General features: G+C 40.3%; 2 protein-coding genes across 4 annotated transcripts in view; one reads left to right on the forward strand and one right to left on the reverse strand.

The window, feature by feature from the left end:
- CAMK4 (calcium/calmodulin dependent protein kinase IV) overlaps positions 1 to 4,374 on the forward strand; it is a 145,164-nt gene extending 140,790 nt beyond the window's left edge. Inside the window, exon 11 of the mRNA XM_015652995.2 lies at positions 2,588 to 4,374. Coding sequence (XP_015508481.1) covers positions 2,588 to 2,758 — 171 coding nt within the window. The 3' untranslated portion in view covers positions 2,759 to 4,374. The remainder of the gene's footprint in view (positions 1 to 2,587) is intronic.
- STARD4 (StAR related lipid transfer domain containing 4) lies at positions 6 to 25,572 on the reverse strand. 3 transcript variants are annotated; one of them, XM_015652997.2, is made up of 8 exons: positions 25,505 to 25,572; positions 25,147 to 25,276; positions 23,253 to 23,302; positions 20,649 to 20,775; positions 19,412 to 19,526; positions 18,825 to 18,847; positions 1,721 to 1,797; positions 6 to 249 (listed from the first exon to the last, which is right to left on the reverse strand). In XM_015652997.2, exons 2-8 carry the CDS (start codon positions 25,249 to 25,251, stop codon positions 72 to 74), a joined length of 675 nt encoding a protein of 224 aa, XP_015508483.2. In that variant the 5' UTR covers positions 25,252 to 25,276; positions 25,505 to 25,572; the 3' UTR covers positions 6 to 71. The 3 variants fall into 3 exon arrangements, with proteins under 3 accessions (XP_015508483.2, XP_033376135.1, XP_015508482.1); XM_033520244.1 differs by lacking the exon at positions 25,505 to 25,572 and adding an exon at positions 25,389 to 25,498; XM_015652996.2 differs by lacking the exons at positions 6 to 249; positions 1,721 to 1,797; positions 25,505 to 25,572 and adding an exon at positions 25,389 to 25,496 and having other exon boundaries at positions 15,017 to 18,847.

Here is a 25,572-nt window from a genome sequence, read left to right on the forward strand (position 1 = left end):
TTCCATGATGTTATGGAAGCTTTTTATTTAAGATGTCTGATGAAGATTGAAGAAGTCTGAAGCTGATTTAGTCAATGACTGAAGCCAAACAAATAAAAAGTGTGAAGTTGATTGAAAATTTTATCTGCACAGATAGGACTGCTGAGGATGTACACAGCTCTCACAAAGTCCTTACTTTGCATCTTTTCTTCCCTTCTTCCTTTCCTGCTTCTGTCCATCCATCTGTACTGCTGGTGCATCCTTAGAATCCTGACCAGAAATAACAACATACTGAGTAATTTCTTAATGAGCATCCATAAATCTAGAATAAAATTAGTCTATTAAAGCATGTTTTGACCCCATACCTATCAACACAAAGCAGGAGGTTTAAGCCATCCTTCTGTATGATCTAGATTCAGCATTTCAGATATGTAGGTCCATAAAATGTTCCCAGGATGCTCCTTTACCATCCAGTCTACATATCTACCATGGGACAAACCAGGGAAACATCTTTAGGTGCAAATAGCAGGCAACTGGGAACCTGACTGACCTAGTATCAGGAAACTTTCTTCTCCCCTAAGCTGTTCTTCAGTTTTTAAAGATTTCCATCTGGTCAGGAGATAATTCTAGGGGTACTTCAGCACAGAAATTGTTAGCAACAGCTACAGTGAAGCTGCCCTTGTAGCCCAGGGGAATAATAGTAAAAAATAACCTGAGAGCTTTAGTGAATTCCATAGAGATACCAATTCACAAAAAACTGACCCTTAACTCTGGCTTTGCTATATTTTTTTTAGTAGAGAACTGTCGCAGAGAATCTCCACAGGGTAAAGAAATTTGTTTTGTTACTTACAAAGTTCTCAGAGACTGTAGATATAACTCACATTGATGTTTTGATTTTGTTTTTCTTTATATTTTTATACCATAGACATTTTTTTAAAGTTTATTTTATTTAGACCCCTACAGTAAATCAATTCATTCTTTTGTGATTACAGACTATCGCTTTTTTTAAGTTTATTTCTTCAGTGTTTCTCTGTTAAGATTAAACTATCAAATCTCCAATTCTGAAGAGGATTGATTGGAGGTAGCAGTCCTTGTAGAGTTAATAATTTCCCACAAATATATGTGTAAAAGAAACAATAAATTTTTAGACAATTCCAAAAAAAAATAGAACCAAAGCAGACATCAAAATAGTGAGTACACATTTTAGCTGTTGTTTTCTTAGTAAGAATAATACATAATTATCTCTGCTTTCCCAACATAAAAGTCCATCAGCAGGCTTTCTTTATGAAAAGACAAATTTTAAAGGGTAACTCTAAAGGTCTCAGTCAGGATTTGGTTTCTCAGTGGCCGTGTTGAATTTGTTTCATGAACATCCAACACTGCTTGTGAGAGTAAATTACATTGAAAGTGCCTTTAGACATTATAATATTGCCATTGACAAGCCATTGAGTGGCTTGCTGTGTTTGTAATCAGTTTTCTAAAGTCCTCTCATCACTAATGTGGATGTCTGTAGTTTTTCCTTTAAGAGGTCTAGTCTCTCAAAATTCATGCCACTTTCTTTGGTTTATACATTATAGGATTTCTTCATTATCTGTTGCAGCTGATTCTTTTTTATTGACCATGTTTATGTTATCTGTTTTTCATTAACATATTCTTTTTTCCTTTTTATTTTTTGTGGAAGTTTTTTTGTTTCTTTCTTTTTTGTGTGTTTTTTATTTTTTTTTAATATGTGTGTGATTACCTCTCCAAAGAATCCCAAAACTTGCTATGCTCTTCATCTCTTCCTGCATACCCACTGCTTTGATGTCTAAGCAAAATCTGTGAAGTCAAAAATAGCTTGAGTTGTCACACACAGAAATTAGTATTTATTTTCTTCACCTCTGTATGTCTGGGTTTTTTTCAGGCAATAAAACTCTTCAAGGCAAAGGCTAATATAACTGTCTTCCTGTGTGTCTTCATTTTGTGATATTTCATGTGATATGAAAGCCTATCCCCAGTGTGTATTTTTATATATCTATACTTAGGAAGTTGCCCATGTGGTCCGCAACATTGTGCTTGGAATATGCAATAGTGATAAATATTGTGTTCCTTCTTGAAATATTCATGGAATAATCAGTGATAATACTATTGTTATTATTATGACAGAAGGCGATGACTTTCTTTTTTGCCATCCAGCCTAATCATGGGACACCTGAACTATTTTCTAAACAACAACAAAAACAACAAAACCAAAAACCCCAAAAAGACCCCAAAAACAAAACCGAAAAACCCAAACAAACAAAAAAAAACCCCAAAACCCCACACACAAAAAAGAAGCAAAAAACAACAAAAAAAAGGAAAAAACCAAAAACAACCCACAAGACACCAGCAGGCATAGCTGAAAACCAGTTGTGTTCACGTCACCCAACAGGTAACCTTGTGAAAGCAGCAGTTTTAAACCTCAGCCCAGTATCCCAGGTGGCCTTCTGAGTTGGCCCAGGCAGGTTTCCACAGGTGACATTCCCAGGAAGACTAGGCACAGTGGCATTCCCTATGGGGCAGTGCTGAGGCCGCGGTGCCGACGGGCCGTGCCCCCTAAGGAATGTTTGCTTGGACCTCTCTCTCTCAGGCCGCCGTGAAAGCCGTGGTGGCCTCCACGCGCCTCGGCAGCGCCAGCACCCACAGCGCCCACGACGGCCACAAGCCCGGCCACAGCACCCACGACACCCAGCCCGAGGAGAAACCCACTCAGGAAGCAGCAGCAGCAGCAGCAGCAGCGGTTCCAGAAGAAATGCCTTAGGTGGATGTTGCTGATGCCGGCAGAGATGTGTCATTTCATACACCAGCTACCTTGTCACCCAGCGAGACAGTAAGCTTGGCCTCTCTGGTTCTGCTTCGGGGCGCCACAGGCCCTGCCTGGTGATCCTACCTTCAGTGCATGTGACTGCTTATGGAAGTAGTAAACTGTACCGCTAGGCATGTCATGGAAACAGTGTCATTTGCAGTAATACCGGCAGGTGAAAACATGGGGATTACTAACTACCTACCATAATATGTATTCTTCATCTATCTAGTGTTCCTAGGTGGCATTTGAAACAAAATGCTGTTTTGTTTGGTTTTATGGAAGTAGGTGTCTTATCTATGTTGAGTTTCTTTGAACTGTTTCCTTCCAGATTCATAGTTCTTCAGCAAACAAAATGGAAGGAAATATCAAACCAATGCTTTTAAAACTTATGCATGAAATAATTTATTTTATCTGTAATACTGAAAAGTTATTTGGGGATTTACATGCAAAAAAAAAAAAAAAAAAAAAACCAACAAAAAAACATTCCAGTACTTCTGAGAAGAAATTGAAATGGTAGTTCCACTGGGCATGAAAACATATATTGTGCAAGCTTGCATTGAGAATGCCTTATTCTGACTTTTCCTGTTTATATACAGTATTTTAATAACAACCAAAATTTCTCAGATTTCTGCCATTCCATTCCACAGTAAAGTGTTAGCAAAACAAAACCATAGACTTAACAAGGATTAGAGTACATGCAAATTTTTAGCATACCATTATATTTATTCATTAAAATTCTAATCTGCAGCTAGAAGACATTTTATAGGCCCTACAGGAATAATCTGCATTTAAATAAGTTGTAAGTGCTTGAAGGAAGCTATGCCACAACTTTCTGATTTTGCTTCGGGGAAACACTCTTATGCAAGGTCTAGGAGCAAGCAGTATAATCTAGTCGGTTCCTGTGTAGTTTAACCTCATGAGTGAGCAGTTTCCACTTGTAATTAGCCCACATTTTCCAAACAAAGGACCCCTCCTGTAAAGTTAACTACCAGCACCAATCTTGCATCTGCCCAGAGGTATTCTTGAGTTAGCAGCTGTGTGCATCAATCAGCTTGCAAAAGTAGGGTCAGGCTCTTCAGCTATCTTGATGTTTTTGTTGAATGTGATTGATAGGAACTGAAAAACTAATGTGCATCAGTGTGTATGACCACTTACACTTGTTTGTTATCTATTTGAAAGCATGTGACTATTGTACTGATATATTACAAAAATGTCAAAAAGAACCTGATGTACAAAAATGTTATTTGTGCTTGTTAAACTTTTTAATACTGATAGTTACCTACCATCCTAATACAATCATCATTTCTCTTTTGCTTTAATGTTTCCATGTTGTTGTTAGGCCTTGCACAACTTGCCTTGAAAAAGTATAGCAGCTACTGAAAAACCAAGACTTTAATAAAACATTCAATAACTACATTTCCTGATGAAATTAAAGGGTAATACAATGTTATTCGTATGGTAGATTTAATAAATAAAATGTGCTCTAAATTAATATATAAAGGAGGATTAAAGATCCTGTCTTTACTGTGTGAAAATGCATGCTAATGAATCTATTATACTTGAGATTTTTTTATCCAGTTCTTAGAGTTCTGTACAAAAAGTTTTGCTGACTAAGAAGTTGAAATTTAAAGTACAAGCATCTATTCAGTTTTCAAGGGACACACTTTCAGGTCAGCTGAAACATCTGGTGGGGCCATAGCAGCTGTATGCAAGCCAACATGACACTTTTACAGATTTTTCCCTTGGAAACAAGTACAGCAAGATTAATAACTTTAGAGAAGATCATAGGTACATCTACCTATCTCACTTTCTACTCGCTGTCTTACCTCCTTTGAGGTCACTGGAGGAAAAATGCAACTTTCAGCTACTTCACTGCCATCATACTGTGGTGAAGTCACCCAAGTTCAGTCAGTAAGGAAGTTTGATGGGAGAGGCTGGATTTCTCTATCATTTTGTCTTTCGTTTGGGATCATTGCTTCAAACCTGCAGCAGTGGAGTTGGCTGTGCAGTAACTGCACTTCTGTAAGAGTTTAAGCGTAAATTCCTTCATCTGAGGCACAGTTTGTTGAGCTGAAAAGTGGTCCCAGCTGATTCCCAATGGTGGTTTTTGCTAAGATATACCACGGCATACCATAACTATAAACTGATGCCGTCCAACAGGAGACCTCTCTGTCACAGCATCATCTTCAGAGGCAGCTCAATTTTGTGCATAAAGGCTCTGGGGCTTCAGTTGTTTTTTTGCTTTGTTTTCTTTTATCATACTCAACATTAAACAATCAGGATGGCCGTGCTGCGCCTGTGATTACCAGTATGTGACTCAGTAAAGCACTGTGCCTGGATGATATATTTGATTTGTGACAGCACTTGGGTGTATGCATGCACTGAAAGACAAGAGTGTTACCTGCACTGGCTTCATCTGAAAAATCACATCCTAGTGGCATCTGCTGTAGTGCAGACAGGGATGTGCAACATCAGTGTCTTACTGTGGCTGAAAAATGTGAGCACACTTGAAAACTACTGGAGATGGAACAGATGTTTCCAAATATGTGGTTATGCTAAGTAGAAAGTTACTTGCACTGCTTTCTGTTGAAATCCTAAGCTTTAATTTTTTAGAATATTTAAGATATTAACAAAGTTCTTCAAGTACAAAAGGGGAAACCTTCCAATCTTTCTGAAGTATTTGAGCTTAGCAAAACTTTTCTTTTAAAAGCAGATTGCAGCACTAGCCTATTGTAGTCTAGTATTTTAGAGCTAGGATGATGATCAGATGCCTTTTAAATGTCTAAGGAAGTCCTGTCTTTGCATCACAGCAGGGGTTTTCTCAGGTTCAAAAAGATTCCCTCCAAAATAGAACAGATTTCCTGTGGTTTCAAACACTTTTACTTGCAATTTTGTGGATGACACAGTAAATTGCATTGTGTGAGCCTGGTACTGGTTTGTTGGCTGAAGTTTGTACTTTACAGGTGCAAACATACTGTAAAAGAGGCAGACACACTGTAATCAAACTTCTGAATGTAGCATACCATCAATGCAGAAGTTTTTGATACAACAGGTTCTTCAGAAGAAGTGTACTTAGGACTCTGTCCCCACAAATGAGCAGGCCATTGGACACATGGAATGACAAAAACTGCCCAGCAGTCCCTTTGTCTTGGTGAACAGAGCAAAATTCTCTGAAAAGCTGTGTGGTAGCATAGCAGGATAAAAGCATTAACCAAAAGGTTTTTTGTAGTGGCTCAGACCAGCAGGGAGGCCCAGGCTGCAGGAGGCTGTGGCTCACTGGCAGCTAGGCCTCTACACCTTCCAAATGAATCACCTTCTCCTGCAACTCACACTGCAAATGGAACACAGACACAGCCAGCAGCCATGGGAGAAGTGAAGACAACACCATATTTTCTGCTGCCCAGCAGCAAGGAAAGGGAAAATTAATACTGGCAGTTGTTAGTGTCAAACTCAGCAGAAGGAAAGCAGTATCTGACAAGCAGCAAATGCAGCAGGACTCTGGAAAATAAACCCTTGTTTCTAGATAAATGTCCCTCAGCTCCTGCACATGTGCTGGGTCATCTCTGGGGTTTTAAGAGCAGCATATGAAAGTATGGGATAGAGGAATCCCAGCAGATCTTTGCACAGTGTCCTGCACATTGCCTGCTTCCAGAATAACAGACACAAGCATCAGCACAGTGCCTTGTGCAGAGGCTGTTTCTCCTGGAGAAGAACTAATTTCTGAGTGGCTGAGCCAACCTTGTTGCTCAGAAATTATGAGAGCATAGCTTATGGAGGCATGGCATCCATGTAACAGAAAATATCAGAGGGTGACCAAGAAAGATGCACAGTTAGACCTAGAGACCAGTGGCAGGATACACACAAGTCCTGAAGGTAACAAGGGTGGCAAAGAGGCAGAACATCTGTAAAGTTACTTTATAAAACAATAACAGCTCAAAGAATATCCTTTATTCCCTATCAGAGTTAGTTCAGTTGGAATATAGAGTTGCTTCTTCTTTTGGATAAAGAAATTTATATTAAATTCTCTGATAAGCCCCTGCACAATACCATGTTTTGCTCTACAAAAACCATCCACTGCATTGCAGAATAAGAAGAAAATAAGGAAGGAAAAGGGACAAAAATAGGAGTGAAATATTTGCCTGGTCTAGACACAGAGCTCTAAAGCCAGTCTTGTAGAGGGTTACAAAGATGATGACAGGGCAGGAACAGATCTCTTACGAGGAAAGGCTGAGGAAGCATGGCCCATTCAGTCTTAAAAAAAGGATGACTGAGAGGGAACCTCGTTAATATATGGGAATACCTGAAAGGAGGGTGCCAAGAGGATGGACCAGGCTCTGCTCCATGGTGCTGAGCAATAGGATGAGAGGCAATAGGCAGAAACTGATGTCCAGGCTGTTCCTCCTGAACATGAGGAAGTACTTCTTTGCTGTGCAGGTGTCCACACACCCTCCCTGCCCAGGGAGGCTGTGGAGTCTCCCCCACTGCAGATATTCCAGAACCTGGATGCAATCCTGAGTGATGTGCTTTAGGAAACTTGGCTTGAGCAGAGAGGTTGGACCAGATAACAGTGCCAATGGTCATTTTCAGCCTTACCCATTCTGTGATTTCATGATTTTATGATCTTAGTTCCAGAAGATATATAAACTACTATTGGAAAGACTGCAGATTCTTTATATCTAGGAGGTAAAATTTCTGGCCAGAGTAATCCAGAAGATTCTGGGAGAGGCAGTGAAGAGCTTCCCTTGGAGTGTGAATCCTCAAACTAATATAAGGATAGGACAATATACATGCATATAACTAAAAATTCAGCAAGTACTTACATCCTCTTCTAACTCTCCAGAGTGGAAAAGAGAACATGAATGCAGTAATGAACTTAGTTATTATGGGAGGGCATTCAAATATCATAGGAATAGGCATAGTACAGAAACAAGCATACAATGGAATACTTAAAGTGGCCCAATTCTGAATTTAGCAGTAAAATTAAAGACTAAAATCTGAATATGTATCTGAACACATAAATATATAAATTTGTCAAATAAGAAGCAGAGGCTGATGAACAATCTCTGAGAGCCAAGTCTGTATTAGAAGCTGAAGCAACCTTTTAAGCTATCTTTTGTCCCTTTCCAGCATTACTCAGCTGGACCTGAAACCGTAATGATTAACAGTTTGATATACATACATCATTGCTGGATGAAATTCAGTAATGCATATCAAGGTATGAAATATAATAAATACAGTGGTACAGAATTTTTCCCAGCTCTGGCTCCTTCCAAGGCACAGCTGGGAAGAGGATTATTTCAGTACCTTCCTTTCATGTGCTCAGAACAGGGGTCCAAGAGGAACAGCAGCACAAGCACAGCATTTCACTAAGAGTTGGAGCTGCCCCAAACTGTACAGAGGACCTGCCCAGTGATGCTTCATCCACAGCATGTGTGACTGAGAACAGTCTGGCCCTTTATCTGTACATCAGGAAGATGTTTATTGGCCAAGGTATATTAAACAGCACACATTTGCCCCTATGAAGTAGAACAGAGTTCCTCCTATAGGAAGATACATAAAGAGCAAAGCTTAAAAGAAAGGTTTTTTGTTTTTTGTTTTTTGTTTTAATTTGAAACTCTGACTTCAAGAACAAGTGTTAAAATTAATGGCTAAATGGCTTATTGTTATTTTTCCCCTCTGTGCTTAATCTTTTTTTTTTTTTTTCCTGGCCCAGGGGCACCCAGGAACAGCTGTCAGCTGCCAGTCAGTGGGTAAAGAGCCATCTGACACCTGGCAGGTTTCAGCTTTTCTGCCCTGACAAATCTCCTGTTGCCCTTGGTTCCATCAGATGGTTTCACTACTGCACTTGTGCTCCCAGAAGTCTGGGTTTCATCTGTCAAGTATACATGTATTTCTCTGTGAACCACACCCTGGTGTGATTTGTCACTGCCATTTAATACCCAGGGAGAGGTATTTCTGCTTCCCCTCTCTATTTCCCAGACTCATGCTGTTTCCTGGCGTCTTCAGATTCCTTTCTTAAAGGCCTATACCTGGCTGACAGAAATAGCTCAGTGGTGTGCAACAAATGCCAAACAGACACAGAAAATAATTTAGCTTCTTCAGCTATTTTCCCAATAGAAAACAAAGGCACCTGGGCTGCTGTTGGTGCAGGATGAGGAGTTCAGAGCAAAGAGAACAGGACCATGCCAGATTCTGCTTCTCAGCACCAGGAAGCTCTTTTGTCAATAGCACATTTTTCCTTCTGTGGGTGACATTGTTTAGGTCAATCCAAAGAGACAAGTCGTCAGGCTTAGGAACTCTGAAAAATACCGTGTGTGCTATGACCAGTGGCCTTCTTAATATTGTTTACATAATATGAGTTGATATACTTAGAATCATATTTTATGCAGCATTGCCATTTACAGTGCTGGCACAAGAAGCTGCAAAGTCAGTTTGGAAGATTTGGTCCCATTTGTTGCCTGGAACTGTAAATAATGATCTGCTTTGCAATACAAAACTATGGAGCCAGTAAGTGTGTAAGAACACACAGGGAAAGTCCATCAACAGGAAAAAAGACTGTAATTCTTATCCCTGTGTCAGGTGGATATGGGATAGCTCTTCTAATTGAAATTATTATGTCAAATGACTCAAAGCAGCTATTCTGGTCACTTGAAAGCTGAGGACAAACCATTTGGTTTGATTTACAGCTGCAAATGGCATGTGATCTGTTCCAGAGACAGTATGTTCTGAATCATATTTAGTCATCCAGAACTGTGCACAGGGGTCTGCACTGTCATACCAGCCCTCAGATCCCAAAGCATGATGTTGTTACTTACAAATGTGAAATTTGCATGAATGAGCACTACACAAGTCCCCAAATAACACTGTACAATAATTGCCCACAACAAACACACCAGAGAACTCTGCAACAGAACACACCAAAAAGAGCCCCTTTTTAGCTTTCTGTAAACACAGGATAAAGTGAAAAGTGTCTATAAATGTACATTTCAAGGTTTTAAGTTTGCTGATTTCTGTTATTTTCCTGACATCTGACCAGCCATATTTATGGAAGTAGTGCAAAAATATCTATCCAGTGACAGCCTCCTCCAGATGGAAAAACATCACCACTGACCTTACTTTTCACTTGTAAGACATCAAAGTTGTATTGTTTGTACTATTAATATGTCCCCCAGTTGTCTCTCCCTCATCTTGCTTTGGGGTGTGAGGTCGTGTTTTATGGAAAACTGAAATTTGTCAAGAAACATTTCATGGAACTAAGCAAGTGGACTGTATGTATATTTAGACAAAAATATCTCTGAAATATCTCTGAACCCTGCTGCAGCTGTGTCCTACCTGAGAAGTATTTTCCTTGGGAATGACAAGGACCCTGCAGAGCACCCAAGGCTGGTGCCATCATCAATGTACTACCTTCAGTGTAGTGATAGGTGCCTTGTTTGCTCTGCTTAAATCATTACCTTCTTGGCTGCAGGGAAACAATAATTAAAAACTAAGAACTTTTTACTGAAAGTAATTAGAAACAAGGACATTTACAACTACTAACTCTGAAAGCTAACCCAAACTGTTCCTTTGTGCTGTTGAGTGCAAGAACCACTTCCTTGCTCACACCACATCCTCCTAAGATGTCATTCTAATGCTTCTGACTAAATAGCATGTTCCATAAGAGGACATTTTGGGCTCTGGTTGTTTTTTGGGGTTTTTTTGGCTTTATTTTTTGGAATACACGGTGTTGACAGGCCTATGCTCATGAGAAAATTACCTCTGAAATGGTTAGTTGCTCAGGGAGAAGGAAAGATGGTAGAGTTGGAAGGTGAACCCTAGTCATAGAACCATAGAACCATTCAGGTTGGGAAAGAACTTTGGAATATTGCTTAGGAAAGATCATGCAGTCTGTTAATCCAGCACTGCCAAGTCCACCATGAACAGGATGTTCCTGCAAAAATCAGCAGTGGTGACTTGTCCAGCTTGTCAGGGAGGAGGAGGAGGGAAGAGTCACTGAGGCTGTCTGGCCTGGGGGAAGGAATTTGTTAGTTCCCAGGAGCTGTACCACCACACCCTCACAAGACCAGGGGGTACCAAGCAAAGGCTGCCTGGCTGCTCCACACTCACAGCAAGGAGGTCATCAGCTTAAACTGGTTTTAACCTGAAAAAATGTGATACATGAAGGCTGCTTGTCTGGCTTGGCTTTGGTTTGGAGGCTCCTGGTTGGATGTGGACCATAAAGAGGGAATTTTGTGCTTTTGTTAATTCAATAACACAGTATGCTGTATGTTTAGGGTATGTGCTGATATTTCCAAGACAAACAGAAAAATGGTGCCTTTGACTAGTAACACAAAGTATTTTATAAGCCTGTTACAGAAGCTCGTTGATCTCAGAGCAGTGGAGGCTGGACTCTTACTAATAAAAATTAAGAATGTTGTAAATATATATAGCAGAATCTCAAATTAGCTACATGTCCTGTGTTCTTGACTCCTTATTATACTGCTTAATGTGTATGAAATCCTGTACTGTCAACACTGTTTTCTTCTACTAGCAAAGATGTAAGCAACTAAATAGCAGTTTATAGTCTGTTTGACTGTACCCCTTTGCTTCTGATTAAGCCTGTTTGTGACATAACTTTCTTGATACTGTGCAAGTGAACCAGAGAGAAATTTTAACCAGAAAAAATGACCATTTTGTTATTTCCATGTATTGTGAGACCAGTGTACCTCCTTGTGTGTTTGCATGGCAATGCTGATAAGCCATGAGAAAATGCTTTGATGCTGGGATGTCTATTTTTAGTAAGTGGCTTGCATGACTGATCTGATGCTAAATAAACTAGTAAATCTAGAAAAGGTTATATCTATTACTTACTGACAGCTAATGCTTAATGTAGAGCAAGGAACATTAATCATCATGGGTATTAACTGTTCATATTGCAAAGTCTAGACTTATTTCCAGCTCGGCACAACATTTCCCCTACTCCTCTTCTCTCAAAAGTTAGCAACTGAATAGCAAACTAAATCTGTTATTGGTGGTGGGTACAGAACTAGGGGCTGTCCAGGCTTCCCCTGTGCCCCAGGGTGGGTTATGTGAGATAGATGCTTGCATCCCTTTTTATTAATTACTTCCAGCATTTAAGAAATTACCACCTCCTTGAACAGAAACTACCACCTCTAGTTCTGTTGCTCTTTTAACTGGAAAGTATTTTACAAAGTCCCAAGCCTTTTTGTTGCAGTTAACAGTTTGTCTATCACAATGATTTATTTTCTGCAACCTAATCTGAAGGTTATTAATGTGCTGCTTTATTCAGGATGCTCCTCTCTCACCAGCACAAACCAAACATTTATTCCAGAGGTCTTACACTCTTCTTCTTGCTTGAATATAGTTTTCTGCCTTTAGCTGACTATTCTTTGTCTTGAGTTATGTTGTAAAAAGCTGCACATGATACCTGAATGGAGAACATTTTAAGACTGACGTATTGAAAGGACTTTTTGTTTTTTATTTCTCTGCTCTGTGCCCATATCTGTCACTCACGGTGTTCCCTCTTGCTTGGTACTGGTGCATCTTGCTATTCTTGCCATCTACAACTCCTTCATCTTGCCAACTGCTTGAATGCAAAATCCCTCCATACCCTTTTGTGGGAGATGATTTTACAAAATCTCTCCATCCTGGAGCAGTGGAAGAAATAAGTAATTATACTCTCTACGAGACATTTTGCATGACAAGAGTGCTCCAGGAAAAAAATAAAAAAAAGTCCAATTTGGCATTTCCACTGATGTTGCTCAATCTTTTCCCAAGGCATGCATTCTTACTGCAATTTCATGAAATCATCTTGGTCACCTCCATAACAAAGTGGAAAAGCGAAAGTGGACAAGACTAAAGGAGAGAGCAAGTATCAAGCTGGCTTTGAGCTCCCCCTGGAGCTCAAGGGTTGTTTGTTCCTGGCTCACCTCTTAAAAACAGCACATCAAACAGCTGAGTTGGAGCTCATCACACAGCACATTACACTGGTTTTATAATGAGCTTGAGACAAATAAGGAAATGGAAAATAAGAAAAAACTAATAAGTCAGAGGAACTTTTAATGAGTTAGGATAGCTGGGGAGTTAAACATAATGATCCTGCCTCATAACTACCAAATTCCTGCATTGCTGTTGATGCCTGGCACAGTCTTCTTCTTTAAAAAGCCCTGGGCTTTTGTAGTTATGACATCCTTCTCAGCAGTTCAAGCACTTGTTTCCTTCAATGTTGAACATATCCCAGAAACTTTATGTTTCAAATATCCAATGATGCAGGTGGTTTTGGGAAGTGATTCAGTATTTTTACATCCATGGCGAAATCTCTATACTTTCATTTAACGTTAAAAAGAGTGCATGAAGGGTCTCTTCCCTCTTCCTAACTTCTTTGGTATTTGTGGTGGGCATTAAGATTTCCTCAATTTTGTTACCACTGAAGCTTTATTCCCATGGTGTGGGCTGGGAGGCACACAGCAGAGCAGAAAGATGGTTTGCCCATGTTGAGCATATACAAAATGTTATTTTCACGTAGCTGATTGAGACAGGAAGACCATGAAGTTCTGCAGATATGGCTGTGCACATACAGGCTGCATCCTTAATCCTGTACACAGAAGAGATGGTGGTTTGTGGAGACGTGGCTTATGCTCCAGTGAACAAGCATGCTGTGGTTTCTTTCCTTCCCCCTTCAAAATGTGAGGAGCTTGAAATCCTGTCAGGCATACAGACAAGGTGGGGTTGTATGGCACTCAAGTAACATGGGTTGGCTGAACTCATGTTTGCTGCTGCAGAAATGCACCCGCATGAGCACCGCCCTGCCTCCTCAATGCACCCTGGAGGTGGAATTAATAACAGCAACACCTCAGTAGCAATGGTCCCCGACTGCAACCCAAATTGCAGGCAGCACTTTAACACACTGAGACAGGGAATCTTGGCATAACAATTTTCTCTCCAGGGTTATAGACTGCCCCAGAGAGGTGTCTGTGATGGCAGGCAGGTCAGCAAGGTGCAGGTAGAGCTCAGGAAATGCTCTCTACTCCTTTGCATCCTAGGGCAGAGCCAAACTGCTGCAGTGAGGGCTTGAACAAGGTCAGTTTCTGGTTTCACTCTGGGCAGCAACCGATCTTATGAGTTCCACTTAGGTTACCTAAGAAAAACTTCTGAGATCCTAGTGTCTAGGCACACTGAAAGAACTGTTTTAAAGAAAGAAACTCTGGAGAAGGCAGTTCTGGGAATTATGTTGGTATCTGAAGCTTCTTAATCCAGATGTGGCATTTCTTACCATGTGGGTCAGCTGTGAAACATGCACAGGTATCTCCTGCCATATGCTGTTACCATCTGTGTCTGCTTTCTCCATGCTAGTGGCAAATCCCAAGGAAGCATAATTTTTCACAAGTTACCACAGATAGTTACTGTAGTAAGAAGTTATGATATAACTCCATGATAAGCAGTCCCTATTTGAACTGTAAAACTGAGTCTGGAAAAAAATAAGGACTGGAAAAGGCTGAATGAACTATAAACTGCAGTTCAGGACTTCAGGATATATTATTTTCTAGAGAACATTTAATACTTAGTGTAGGTTTAAAATCTCTCCCATCTTTCACCAGGAAATGGATTCGAACATCAATGTTTTAACAATTCTAATAATTAATGTCCTTAAAATTTCCCAAAGATCCCAAGTGGCCTCTATACCTATCCCTACCATACTTTGCAGATGGACACGATACATGCCCTGCAAGAGTGTGCTGTATCTCAGAGGTGACAGTTCCTTTTCTCAGCAACAGAAGGCAGCTACAAGGCTTTCCACTGAAGTCAAATGCTACAGAACTCTACTGCCTTTGTGCAAGCTTTGTAAGACAAGCAAAGGAAGGGTCTAGAGGAGATACAGAGATTTTCTTTGTTTCTGTAGATGCTAATTAAATACAAGTCAATATACATGTGGCAGCTTGTTTTATATGCCTGATATATAACCTATATGCCTTCTGCCAGGTGCTATATGCTCATGTGTTTCAGATTAACTTTATGGTTAATAGATTGCTTCTTAAACATACAAAAAGGTAAAAAATAGTAAGCCAAAATAATAAAGTTCTTCCACAACAATCATGGGGTCATCATAAAAAATAAAACAACTCCTGTATATACATGTTTAGAACTGAAGCCTTGAGAAAATCCTACTTGTACAGTTTTCAAGACATTTCAGTTGGGCCTTATCCTCAGTCTAAATCAAGTTTCTAAGTGAATGCTTTATGGTTTTCAAATTTAAGGAGACAAACTGGTATAATTAGAGATCACCAGTCAGCTAAAGATTAACCACATCATCAGACACAACACCCCAAAAATGCTACATATGGCTGCACAAGCATTGAAGAAGGTACATGATGAGCCTGTTGGAATCCATTATGTTAATTTATTCTGCAGTTGCACTCAAAATACAAATACAATCCCTTAAATGCTGACCACAGTAAGTTAATCTCACTGTAAAAACAGACTTTGACTTTCCATACACAGGCACAACTTGACTGGTTTCACTAGACTTAGGGATATTTTTACAGCAGTGCACCTCCTAGGCTGAACCACCAGGTCACACCATCAAAACTGTTCTGGTTACTTATAATTACTGGAGAAATTATATGCTCTGTGTTTTGTAAGTTCATCATGTTTCACATTTATAAATTCATCAAATTTAAGATCAGGGACTGTGCACAGGGTATCTCTCTGAGGTATCAGTCCACCTCCCAGCCAGTGTGGTACTTTGCCTCTAAAGTGAGCTTAACCCCATCTCTGCATCTTCTGCACATCTACAGGAAAAGTTTAATGCTGGAGCTTTTAGATGAGGAACAAACCCAAGCATGAAAACCTTTCCCACACACATACAAATCACCTAGTTAAAGTGCCAAAGAGTAAAGTGTCACATTGCCCATACCTCTTAAAAAGTAAGGTTTTCTTAAAAAAAATATTAACCATATAAAAATATTTTTGATGTGCCTATATACATGCTATTTATCTAGCAAAATAAGATCTCTGCTGTTCTTGGGCAATTTGTTCAGAAGACACTTCTGGATAACTGTATTCCTCAGTGATAGAAATCTATACTAAGCATTTACTTTGTCTCCCATTACTTCTGCATAGGCAAAACATGGGCTCCTGCACTTTGTCCTTGCCACTTCTTTCCTGTTTTAACCCTCTTGGCTCCACCTAGATTGTCCACTAACTCAGGAGGAGAAAAATGCAACAGTGGGAGAAGAGGCTCTGATACTGTGGCTTTCTTGGTTCTGATGTACTCTGGTTTAAGAACAGCTCTTCCTCCCTCTCCATCTATAGCTATATAAAAATAATATAAATTTCAGGTTCAAATAAATACAGTTGAAATTGGACATCTTTCTCCTAGTTCTGTACTAGTCTATAGCTAAAATTTTCTTATCAGTATCAGTATACAAATCAGTATCTTAAGTATCAGTATACAAAAATGCACTAGCAATTTTCTTCCTTTAGCTCAAGTTCTTTTTTCTTCAGCTGCTCTGTGCTTCACCAATTTGTCTCCACTAAAAGCAGAAAAAAACATTTCACTGGATACTAAATAAGGATAGATACTGTGTATGTGTCAGAGCCCCTAAAATGGGTGTTTGGAACAATTACTTCTACGGTGCCTGGTGTTGTACCAACATCCTCCTGTGTCCTGTGCCCCTTCTGACCCATTTCTCCAGCACTGAAGTGCCTCTGTGCACATTTAAACTCGGCTTTTTACATAGAGAGGCACTATTTTTCTCTACATACATCTGTATCCCTCCATTAGTCAGTCCCAGCAGCTCTAAAAAGAGAAGACATGAATATGCAGATTCACTGCACATGTAATCTTTGTAACTGGAAAGAAAAAATAGGCTACACTTCAAACACTTTCCTCTACAGTGATGTCACCATTCATCCCACGGAGCAGCACTGCCAAAGATTTCATAATTGCCTCTGTACCAGTACTAGAAACGAGAGAATATTGGCAGCAATTCCTTGGTGTCCTTGGTGGTAGAAGAGCTTGTGAGCTTGCAGTAGTTTGCCAGACATGAGGAAGGTAGAAAAAAAAATGGGAAGACTAACTGAGGGGTTTAAAGGGAAATACACAAAACCTAAAAAGGAATTAACATTTTCTGCCCATGACAACCAAAGGCTGTTTGATGCATTGTTTTTAACTGTCTTAAATAGTACTAAATACCTTAAAACATGAAGCAGGTTGAAAAAGCCCCCACTATATTTGGTGTTATGTTTTTTCTACCTCTCTGACTGAGCAATAAGAAAGGGAAGTCCTCACTATTCAGAGTTCAGCTACAGTGGTCAGTGTCAAAAAAGCCAATATTGCAAGGGACTTTGATCTGAATTTTTGTTTTTCTGAGTCTAAAATCTGTCCCTGGATTGTATGTACACAATTGGCTCCACAGTATCAGGGATCAAAGATACTTTTCCTAACTCCTACACAGTTAAACTTGCCACTGTGAGAACACTGGCAAAGCATAGGGATAACTACATCACCTGAGCAAATGACACATACCAACATTAAAGGCTTAGCATCAGATTTTAAAGAGAATTCATGTTCCTGGCAGGGAGAGAGTTATTTCTTAAACACCCCTGCTATATATCTATCAGAATCACTGGACTGCTGAATATCCTTGAAATTTGCATCTTTAAAAAAGACCCTGTATCGTTCAGCAGATCTGAGCAATTCTGCAGCTTGAGCTTTGGCCTTCAGTTGCTTGTATTTTAAGTTGTTAATTTATTGCACAGATCAGCCTAGGGGCAGAACAGAACCACGCTACAGCACCAGAACACTGGCAAGTCTTGTGGCTACAGCAACACCTATCCCTGAAGCAAAGAAGTGGCTCTTTCTGCTGCTTTTGTTATTCCAGGGTATGCAGTTGAAGAAACATACACAGAAAGAGAATCCCCCAAAAACCCAACTAAACGAAATTCCCACATACGTATTACATGCACATTTAAGTAAAAATGTCCTTAGAAGTAAAGAGTTATCACTGAAGATCCATTAGAGGTATGCTATTTTGACAACTGTGTGATTGAAAGCCCAGAAAAAAAACCAACAAAAAACAATGGAAAGACACGTGATGACCTAAATTAGCTTTGGATCAGCTGTAAGGGCATTTCTTTATGCACTGAGACTGTTGTATACAACAGTAAGTAAGTTACAGTTACAATATCAAAGAAATGCCAAAAATGAACTTATGAACTTACTTATGTTCTCAAGTACAAATAGCTTTTTTATGAATAGTATCATTTAACAACTTAGCTATATAATATCTATATGATAAATCAAAGCAAATTTAAAAACAAATTACAGATGCAGCTGAACAAACTTTAAAAAAAATCAAAGAATTTAAGTAAATACCTATATATATATATATATATATATATATTTTACTAAATTACATCTTCAATGAGATGCTGCCTGTACAGCAATGTGTACTGTCAAAATCCCGAGCACCTGGCTCCCAAAACTGCTGCAGGGAGCTGAGCTCATGATGCATTTTCCAAGCCCACACACACATCTTGTGCTTTCTACTAAGGAAGCTGGGGGTTTAGAGATTCAGGCTATTCCTCACAAGAGCTGCAGAGTGCCAAGCACCAAAAAGCGTATTGCACTGTACACAGGGAATGTATGCCAATCATCACACCAAAAAGCACTTGCTAAAGCTGTTTGGATCCTCAACACAAAGGTTCAGGTGTCATTCAGGAAGAGTGTCACTCACCTCAATTTAGGTAACCTACGCTAAGATACACAACATAATCTGATTGCAAGGAACGTACGGGCTTTTAAGTCAGTGTTTGTCTACGTTTTGAGTGCCTTTTTGAGGTCAGAGTAGAAATTGGCCAGTGTACTAGACATGGCAGTGTCTACTGCAGACTGTGGTAGCATCCCTCGCAGTTCAGTCTGGATGTAGCCTGTCAAAAGACTGTGGCCAGGAGCGTCCTTGAGAGGGACACAGAACCAACCGCAAGGGTGATTGAATCCACGGACAAAGTTTGGTCTCACCTCTCCATAGTCCAGGCTTATACCTAGAAAATAAAGGAAAAATATAGGAAAATAAAATTTAAAAAAAGGGAAACTATTTTGAGAGAAATAATAAAAAAAAATAATGTGCAGTAAATTTGAAATATATAAGTTTCTGGCTGGGGAATTTAGTGGTAGTGACAGACACACTACAAGGTTCTGGGTATTTTCATACATGGAATTTGCTTTTCATTCAAACTCTGTGACAGACAGGAAAGCAGGGTAAGCAAAAACTCAAATGTTAAGAGGACATTCTCCCATTTACTAGAAGCAAGCTGTTACTCATACCAGTTTGCTCTACAACCTGTCTCTAACACTCCTGCTCCACAGCTGACATAAGTGAAACCTGGCACAAAGGAATGGTTCATGGGTAAACCACTAACTTGTACACTTCTTTAAATATGTAAAATGTCAAAACATCTTTAAATTTGTTAAAATACCTTGAATTTATTTGTTAAAGACTATCTTAGACCATTTTTGCAATGTTTACTACTACTAAATCTGAATCAAATCTTAAGCCAAGGAACTGTTGCAAAATAAGAATTTAGAAGAGGCAGGTGGTGGCTTACCACATGTTAGAAGCCCGTCTTCGTAGCTTGTAGTGTAAGAGAAATCAACAAACTCCCTTGGTGCTATGATGTTCCAGAGCTGGCCAGCAGTTGTGTAGCGCATCACACAGCAGTTCTTGTTGAGTGACACAATTACAAGGGCAAGAAAATAAATATATCTTAGTATAATGAATAAACAGAGAAACTTAATGCTCGCAGGCAGCTAATGTTTTTCACAAAGATAACAGCCTCAGTCAACTACACTGAAAATTCAGTGAGGTCTGAATAGCTGTGCCATTCTCAGCGAAGTTGTAAATACTTGTGGTCTACAACTGAAAGCTGTGGGAGTAGAGAATATCTGGCACCATAAAGGTTTAAAGACCTAAAGCTAGGGAACTCTGGCATGTCTGAGAACCGAAAGCCACATGGCTCTTAAGTTGCCAAGGAGCACTCGGGAAGTCTAAAAGGACCATGAACGAATTTCAAGAGGAATCTCTTGGTACTAACTCTATCAAATACTTTTAATCCACTAAGCAAAAAAATGAAACAGAATGTGAACAATTCTTCAAAACAGGCTTTCTTGTAATACAGTAGTCTGTATAAATATATAAATATTCCTTCAGTGACACAACAAAAGACAATCCATGTTCAAGCCAGGTGCCCAGATGAGGGTTTTGAATTCATATTGAATGTCTGCATTAACCAAAGGAAGCCTACCAGCTGTTTTGTAACCAGCTTAAAACTTACCTTTCTTTTATCAAGTCCTGAGCATCAGATAGAATTATTTTGTGTCTCAGCCCAAAGCCATCCTACACAAGTTAGCCCTTCAGGAAGAGGGTGAGGTTGCAACTTCCATATGTGTGGATTATTACTATTGTTTGTTGAGGAACAGAAGAAAGCAAGCTGTACGAAATGGCTTTGGCATACACAGTATCATACTGTAGCCCTCTGTATGTGAATTTTATCAGAGGCTACCAGAGCTCCCAGGTCCAAGAGAATTGTGACTGACTCCTTTATTTTTAGCATTAATGGAAAGAAGAATTTCAAGCTTCAGAGCAGGACTGTGCTGCCAGAAAGCCTCGTCTGTGGTCATACAGAGAATGTATGTACAATGTTGCTCATGCATGCAAAAAAGAAGGCTGTAAAGGGTTCGTATCTGTTGGAATTGCTCTGCTCTACATGAATGTTAAATTCATGAATGTTAAATTCATGTATTCATCAATACACATTTCTCTTAGGAATCTAAACAAGTCTTCACCTCTTCAAATGTTTCCAGGATGTCCATTGAAGTCATTAGGCTGTCCCAGTCTAGCCTGTAAGGTCCAGGGCGAATATGATCCACTATTCTGTTAGTAACATCTTCCACCACTCCTTGAGCTTTGTAGCTAGGAAAATGTGTTTACATTTAGTAAGAAATTCTTTATATTCCATTAATTTTCAATGGTACACTTACATTAACACTTTGATACCAAGAAGTACAGTCAGTGGACAACTGAAAAGAGAAACAGTACAGGAAAACACCTATGGGTGTTTCATCTATTCTTCTCTGCAAGAAATCCTCTTCTGAAAAAATTTGTCCTTTTTTATACAGCTAATATTTTATAAATGGCAAATTCCTTCCTTGGATAAAAATTATCCTGTTTATTTCCTACTGTAACAACTTGTAATTTTACTCCTATTGCTGGGCAAGCAAGGGAGTTCACCAGAGGTAAGTAAACCTAAAATAACAAGGAGATCAGGAATATAATGAGAAAAACATTTTTCTTAAAGCAGAAGTAACAGGATGTTGGAGTCTGAAATGCTATGGTTTATGGCTCAAACAGTTTTATGAAGGATTTTTGTTTATTATAGCAAAACTGCATAACAAAAGCTGCACAGAAGCACCCTAAATGGGCCTCCTGACTGAGGCCCTGGACTAAAAATTGATTTGAGATAAGATAAAGTGACTCAGATCTGGGCTGGGGGAGAAAAATACTTTAACAGGATTAAGCCCAGTACCTTCAGGGTGGAGGCCACAGCCCCAGGCTTATCTGCTGTCAGGCTGGAAGAGACCCTCACACCAAAGGAGCGAAGAGAAGATGTTTTGGGTGTGTGGTGAAAAAGCCTTTGCTCAGAGGCAGTGAAAGCCTATCCTTTGCTGTGCACACCAGCTCAGTTGTGGGGCCTCTTCAGCCCAGCAAAACCACATCTAAGGGACATCCACAAGAGGGACAACAGAGGGGGTGTCATGGTCCATCAAAGAGCCCCCCAAAGAGGTCCCCAGACCCTGCACCAGTGCTGCATGTGATGCAAAATGATGCAACAGACACAGAGTCATGCAAGAGACAGTGTCAAACATGCCCCCCTCAGGGGAGGCACCTGGGACTTCCTACCTGTTCAAACATATATTAATCCATGGGATTCTATACTTCTGGATGGGGACCCTCACCACCAAGAAGACTAGGCTGAGGGGAGCAATGAGACATCATTGGGATGCACAGAGAGGTAATGTTTCTACTTAACCTGCCTCTGTCATTCTCCCTGTCCCCGCAAACACACCTCACTCCCTTCCTTCTTTTTCTTTACCTCTTTTATTATTAAATAAAATGCATCTGTTTTTCAGTGTCAACATCTAGCCTTGTTTGGTTTTAACCAAGTTTTGGGGAATATTCGAATGTTTCTTGATTCATTCTCCTTTGTTCACAGAGAGTTAGTTCTCTTTACTCCTCTTGGATTAGAGCAGATCATAACACAGGCATAGAACCAAGCTAACGAGAAACTTCATTCTGCTTTAGTGTCATATGATTACCAAATAAAACAATCTGGCATACGATATTACAGAATATTCATTTGTAATTAGATACTTTAGTAGACACCGGAGATTTTGTTTTCTTGAGTTACTGGGCCTCCAAATCCTGAAGGAGAAGAATCCATCAAAATCATTGTTTTCAAAATGCTTTATATTCATTAAGATGTTCTTATTAATAGCAAATACTCAAGCAACAGATTCACCTCTTCACTTGTGCAGTTCACCCATATTCACTCATAATCCTCTGCATGGAGCCCATCTCAGCTGTATGCTTGGAACTGGAGGACAACATGAACATGTCAGCGGCTTCCAGGTCTGGAAAGCCCTTCAAAGTGTGCTTTAGTTCTCCAGGTGCATAAACAACCCTGGGGTCTTCACCTGCACACAGCAGTCACTGCCCTCCTGGCAATGGCTCAACTACACAACCTGTTGGTGCCAGTGGGCCCATGGAACTCTTGGTGTCTGGGGCCATCAGCTCTTGCAGATTCAACAAGATGTAAATTCCATGGGGTGTATCAGTCTTTGATATCATTTTAAACACCACCTTTTCACAGGACTTTTTGTTTCTTCAGAGTGCTGCTTTCTGGTCAGTATTTCTCTACCTAAACCTACAGAAACCAACAGAACCCAGTGACAGAAACTTGCACAGGCAGGGCCTTCACATCACACAAACAACCCCATAAAACCCTCTCATAACCCCACACTTGGTATTTTGAAGTCGCACAGTCAATGCAAGAGTCAAAGGACTGACTCAGCACATTCCAGTGACCCTTCAGGACTACTGAACCCAGGCTTGATTCTGAGCTTTACAAGCCATCATTTCTGGGCAGATGCTGTTGTCCACTTCAGACAATGGGAGTCCTGTGGTGTTGTTCTAGACACATGCAATGCTAAAGTATATCAAACTTAAAAGCTAGAAAGGATTCATATAGCCACAAGAGGTTTAGCCATTTAGCTTCCCCTCTGGAGCATCAGTGTAGTTAATGGCTGTAGAATTCACAGTCTTCATTTCTAAATTCTACAGAACATATCTGTGAAACTTTAAAAATGTATCTCTTGTGCCAACAAACTTACAGGTATCCACTGAATTCCTCGGATTGTTTACGCCACACAGTTGCATCTTTCTGAAGGAAAATATAAGATACAATGTTAATTGTCACTTGCATACAATTACAAGAAGTCCATAAAGTGCTTCAATTTTCTTGAAGAAAAGCAGCCAACTTCATCATTAGCCGAGGTTCACCTGGGCACCACTGTACACTTTTCTATAGATTTTTCAGATACCTTTTACTTATCATTTTATATTATTTTAAAAAAATAAGAAATCGGCTTTCTCAGAGTCAAATGCTTGAAGTCTGTGCAGAAGTATGGTTTGGTAGGCCAAGCCAGTTTACTGTGAAAATACACAGAATAATGGAACAACATTAGCAGGGAAAGCCTTTCAATTGCAAGGCCACTGGAAAGCCAACATCTGGATGCTACTCAGACAAGAAGAATGTTTGCTTGCACCCCTGTAACATAAGTAACAGAAGAGTGCAGGAGATGCAGGCAGAGACAAGAAAGTTCAATTACCTTTCTCTTCTAGACGCCTGACTAGAAGAGTCTTGCAAGCAGTAGTCTATTTATTTTAAAGTTACACAGAGCAAATAGAGAAATCAGTATCTTCTGATTTTTACATAACTGTGAAATGGAATCTCTGTACAAAATCTCAGAATTTTGGTGTGAAAAGAGTACTATGTACCACCACTTTATTTGGAATCATGATTACATACACACAGAGGACCAAATATCCTAAAGAATAGTACTGCTAAGTACCACATCCAGAATAATTTAAGGTATTTTGGGGCACAACACATCTCCTTGTGGTAGGTAAAGCTCTGAGTGTCTTCTACATGGCACAATACCAAAATGGAAAGAAAGGAGAGAGGAAGGAAGGGCTGGAGGGAGGGGTAAAATCTGAGGATTTGAAACACAAGGATGCAGGTAACTTTTTAAAGGCATACAGTAGTACTTAATATAAAAACACAGAAATACTAATACAGGAATGGACAACATTTAGTAGGGCAGAGGTGGTATAGGTGTATTGCAAGAATGAAAGGCTTGGATGGTCTGCTCTTGCTTCTCCAGACAGTATTTGTTAATTTTGCAAATAATCAAGTTACATTTGGATCACTTGCTTCTGTCTTGTCAATGTGTGCTTCATGATGGAAGAAAAAATAAAAGCCCTACTCAAAGTACTGTAACAAAAAAGACAAAGACAGAAATTTACCACAGTATCATATTGCTACACTTCTACTTTCTGTGGAGGACAGCACTAAAAAAGTATTCACTCAGCCTAGAACTGATGCACAAGCAAAGGCTAATTAGCTTGTTAAAGCACGACTCAAAAAATCCAGACAGCTCAAAAGAGCAGGATGGCAAACTGCTCAGAGAAAGCAGGAACTGTATTCCCTTTCATGGAAGGAAACCTAGGATAATATGTGGTCTCTAAAACACAATAGAAAAGTGAAACAGTATGAGAGGAAGCCTTGAGAATGATCTCATTTCTTAAGAGGAAGACATTTGGAAACTGAAGCACGATGAACTATTCATTGACAAGAGATTCCAGAGGCTGGCAGGCTGTGTCTGCTTTGTTTAAAGTACACGTTAGCTTCTTGCAATACTATCAATGTTAACACACTTCGTTGTAAGTCAAGGCTATAATCCTACACAGGTAGGATTCTTCCGTGAGACACACCCTAGAACAGGGGTAGAAGGAATGACAGAGTATGTGAACACGAAAAACACATCCTGTCATCTAGAGATGCTCTAGAGGGATGGTTTCACAGAGCCTGTCAGTTTAGAGTCCTGCAGGGCCCGGATACGTGTTTCTCAGCCGTGTGACACGGCACAGGGAGCTCTTTCCGCCGCCCCAGTGCCCCACAGCTTCCTGTGGAGCACGAACCGGGAAGCCGCCCAGAGCACTCACGGTTTTCTTCGCCACACGCCACTCGCTGTCTGCGATGCTGTGATACCGAACCAGCGTATTCCGTAGCTTCGAGGCCAGGGGTGCGGGATTGGGCAAGGGATCCATTTGCTTCCCTCCTGCGGCAAGATGCCTAATCACACAGACAGCAGAACAAGGCACGGGGTCACGGATGCCAACAACAGCGCGGATCTTTCAAACCCGAAAGGAAGATGCGGGAAACACCGCCGCGCGCACACACGCACATCTCCCAGCCGGGTTCTGGTGGCAGCGAGCGGCTGCCAGGGGCCCAGCTGCCGCCACCTCCGCCGCGCCGGGGCCGTCCCGGGATGGGCCGGAAAAGCGGGACAGGCGCGCTCACCTCACGGCCGCACCGCCCACCCGGCTCCGCGCTCACCCGCGGCCCGCCCGACAGCGCGGCGGTGCCGG

The sequence above is a fragment of the Parus major genome, chromosome Z (genome assembly GCF_001522545.3).
Source record: "Parus major isolate Abel chromosome Z, Parus_major1.1, whole genome shotgun sequence".
Classification (NCBI taxonomy): domain Eukaryota; kingdom Metazoa; phylum Chordata; class Aves; order Passeriformes; family Paridae; genus Parus; species Parus major.

Excerpts from the sequence above, each read along its gene's own strand:
- STARD4 (XM_033520244.1), bottom strand. Across the intron at positions 23,303-25,146 it reads GGCGTGTGGCGAAGAAAACC|AAAGATGCAACTGTGTGGCG; the intron begins GTGAGTGCTCTG and ends ATTTTCCTTCAG. Across the intron at positions 20,776-23,252 it reads GAGGAATTCAGTGGATACCT|CTACAAAGCTCAAGGAGTGG; the intron begins GTAAGTTTGTTG and ends ACATTTTCCTAG.